The sequence below is a fragment of the Erinaceus europaeus genome, chromosome 9 (assembly GCF_950295315.1).
Source record: "Erinaceus europaeus chromosome 9, mEriEur2.1, whole genome shotgun sequence".
Taxonomy (NCBI): Eukaryota; Metazoa; Chordata; class Mammalia; order Eulipotyphla; family Erinaceidae; genus Erinaceus; species Erinaceus europaeus.
The window spans coordinates 57227704-57231602 of NC_080170.1; the positions used below are offsets into that span (position 1 = coordinate 57227704).

Genomic DNA, 3899 nt, shown 5'->3' on the forward strand with positions numbered 1-3899 from the left:
ATATCACCACATGAAGATATATTACTATTTGTTTCAATATTAACATTACCCAAATACTTGTTTATATATTTACCCGTCATCAAAAAATAAACTATATATATTTTTTTAGCTATGATTTTATTAGCATAGATTAAAAAAGGCATAAAAGAGTTATCACCTTCTCCTATAGTATATGTGTTGATCTTGTTTTCTTAAAGGTAGATTACTCAAGTTTGGGATCATTCTCAAAGACTCTGTCCCTTGTATCTGATTACTTTAAGAAAGATCTGGCCCTTGGACAAAGTGTCCTTCAAAGCCTCTTTCATGGATTCATTCCGGAGACTGAAGATGAAGGGATTCAAGAGAGGGGTGATGACACTAGACAGGATAAAGAGGATCTTGTTGAGGTGCAGGCTGCTCTTCTGAGAAGGACGAACATAGACAAAGATGGAGATCCCATAGCCCATGGAGACCACAGTGAAGTGGGAGGCACATGTGGCAAAGGCTTTGCGCTGACCTTGGCCAGAGGGTATCTTCAGGATGGTGGAGATGATGTAGACATAGGAGACTACTGTGAGAGAGAGGGAACTGATGAGCAGGACAAGGGAGCTGAGGAAGTCTAGCAGCTCGATGAAGCTGACATCAGCACAGGCCAGGTGGAGAAGGGGGGCACTGTCACAGAAGAAGTGATCAATCACATTGGGGCCACAGTAAGGCAATCCTACCTTAAGGATAGTGGAGGGGAGGATAAGGAGAAAGCCTCCCACCCAAGAAAGGATGACAAGTTGGACACAGAGAGAGCTAGTCATGATCACAGGGTACTGAAGGGGGCTGCAGATGGCCACATAGCGATCATAGGACATGACAGCAAAAAGGATAAACTCAGTGCATCCAGAGAGGAAGTAGAAATACATCTGGGCAAAACACCCACCAATTGATATGATTTTCCTTCCTAACAGAAAACTTGCCAGCATTGTGGGAACAGCACAAGTTGTGGTTACTATCTCACTGAAGGAGAGATTGCTGAGGAGAAAATACATAGGTGAGTGAAGCCTGTAATCCACAATGATCAGGATGATGATGAGAGTGTTTCCAAGGACTGTCACGATGTAGGCCAACAGAAAAATCAAGAACAGGAAGTCCCCAAGGGCTCTGGTAGTTGGGATCCCTGTAAGGATGATGTCTGTCACCATGGTCCTGTTTTCCCTCTCCATGTTGGGGTGGAATTACTTCCCTAGATGGAGTCAAGGAAGAGAAAGAATTTAGATGAATCACTGATTAGAACACAGTGTTGTAATATATTTCAGTTTAGCACCAGGGTAATAGCATAGTACCCATTGTAAAAGGCTTTCGTGCCAGAGATCCTAAGGTCCCAGGTTCAATACCCAGCACCATCATAAGTCAGGGCTGAGCAGTGTTGATCTCTCCATCTTTCTCATTATGACAAAAATAATTTAATAAATAAAATATATGTAGTTTAGACCTCCCCCCTTGTTTTAATTACCACTAGGATTATAGCTAGGGCTTGGTCCACTACTCCCAGTTTCTCCTTTCCTTTCCTTTCCTTTCCTTTCCTTTCCTTTCCTTTCCTTTCCTTTCCTTTCCTTTCCTTTCCTTTCCTTTCCTTCCCTTCCCTTCCCTTCCCTTCCCTTCCCTTCCCTTCCCTTCCCTTCCCTTCCCTTCCCTTCCCTTCCCTTCCTTTCCCTTCTTTCCCTTCCTTTCCCTTCCTTTCCCTTCCTTTCCCTTCCTTTCCCTTCCTTTCCCTTACCTTCCCTTCCCTTCCCTTCCCTTCCCTTCCCTTCCCTTCCTTTCCCTTCCCTTCCCTTCCCTTCCTTTCCCTTCCCTTCCCTTCCCTTCCCTTCCCTTCCCTTCCTTCCCCTTCCTTTCCCTTCCTTTCCCTTCCCTTGCCTTCCCTCCCCATCCCTCCCCTCCCCTCTCCTCTCTTTCCCTTCCCTTCCCTTCCCTTCCCTTCCCTTCCCTTCCCTTCCCTTCCCTTCCCTTCCCTTCCCTTCCCTTCCCTTCCCTTCCCTTTCCTTTCCTTTCCTTTCCTTTCCTTTCCTTTTCTCTTCTTTATTTGGTAGGACAGAGAGGAACTTAGAACAGAGGGGGAGATAGGTTGAGAAAGAGAAAGAGAGTTTGCTTCACTGCTCCTGAAGCTCCATACCCACCTTGCAGGGGCTTGAACCCAGGTCCTGATGCATCCTAATGTGTATGCTCAACCTGGTACAACACTGCCCAGCCCCTAGGTATTTTTTTACATTTATGTTTTTGTAAGAATAATCTATTTGTTTGAAAAGTATGGCTAGTTTTCCTTATAACTTTCAGGAAATATGCAGAAAACCAATGTTTCTAAACAATCCTAATATGTAAAAATCAGCTTTCTTGATTTAACCTTTATTCACTCTCAATTCCCATCTCATAATGCAAATGATGAATAAGTAATACAATTTATTATACCTTTCCATATGTACCATTACCATTATCTGTAAAGATGTAATGCTTTTAGTCATTGTAACTGATAGATAAATATATCTCTTTTTAATGATTATGAATACTTTAGTTTGCTTTCACTGCCAGATGATCTGGTTTGCACCAAATATTTGAAATATGAATGTTTGAAAAGCATGTTTGAAATATGCTTTTCTAAATTTATAGGACACAGAAAATTGGGTGTTGTTAAGTCTCCTTATTGAACTATTGAGAGTGGCCACTGCAAGATATTCAACCAAAACTGACTTCTGAAATATAGAAATTAAAATAAATTTTATTTTCTTTTTTAGACACTTAAAGTGATAAACTATAAAATTCGAGTATTATCACTATCTTTTTCATTAAAAAAATTTGCTGTAGTTATTGGTATTTAAACACTGAAGGGGGGAATTACAAGTGCTTGTGAATTTATACCAAAAAGAAACAAAACATATTACATTTAAGAAATACTTTTCACAACCAAATTTAAGACAAACTAATCACTTTTAAATAAACATGTTTGGCTGCATTATACATTTGCTGAAAAACACTTGAGACAGCCCATAAGTCTAGAAATTAGTTCCAGAATTAATCTCATCCCACTGTACAAATGAGGATGATGTCAGTTGGTGGGTATGCAGTGTGTAGATACCTATCACAGGGAGATAAGACATTGTATACATATGAGAATAACTCTTGTAAATAATTATTTCCTCCTAGTAAATGACTGGGAAGATAGCATAATAGTCATGCAAAAAGACGTTAGCACCCAAGTCTCCAACAGGCTAGGCTAAGGCCCCAGCATAACCATAAGCCATAGCTGGGGCCTAAGTAAATAAATAAATATATACATAAACACTAAAAATAGTTGAATGAGTATACAGAAGAATTCAGATTTCAATACCGTCTTAAAATGTTTAAGCAATCATTGTTACTGTTACTAACAATAGTAATGAAATTTTGTTCAGGACAGAAAAACAACAAATTTAGTTTTCAAGTCAAAGGCAATATAGGAAAATCGATAAGGGAATCTCTGGCACAGTGAAATTAAAAAAGAATAAAGCAATATTTCAAAAAGAATAAAATTCACAAAGAAAAGTCAATATATTAATTATGAAAAAATGTAATTTTCACTCACATAAAACAGGGTTCTGCTGGAGAATGTTTCAACTATCTTAAAGAAACTGAGTCTGGAGATAATAGGCATGATGGTAAGGAAAGGTCAAATAAAAACATACTAGAATTCAAATATTTCCCAGGTTACAAGCTACTATACTGAAAAAGTCATATTGTTAATGTTACAGGCTTGGGAAGGGCTTTAAGAGAGAGGGTGAAGGTGGGAAACAGAAATAGCAAGTCTGATTAATTGATTTTAGGAAGAAATTTATTATAAGAGTGTGATGTCTTTAAGTGAAATGGAAAATATTACTGGAGTGGTTACTACAAAAAAA

General features: G+C 39.0%; 1 protein-coding gene across 1 annotated transcript; it reads right to left on the reverse strand.

Moving 5' to 3' along the window:
* Positions 1-224: 224 nt before the first annotated feature.
* On the reverse strand, positions 225-1172 carry LOC103126928 (olfactory receptor 6M1-like). The gene has a single exon (XM_007537855.1). It carries the CDS (start codon positions 1170-1172, stop codon positions 225-227), a length of 948 nt encoding a protein of 315 aa, XP_007537917.1.
* Between the last annotated feature and the right edge of the window lie 2727 nt (positions 1173-3899).

Coding starts and splice junctions, on each gene's coding strand:
- LOC103126928 (XM_007537855.1), bottom strand. CDS start 1,172: ATGGTGACAGACATCATCCTTACAGGGATCCCAACTACCAGAGCCCTT.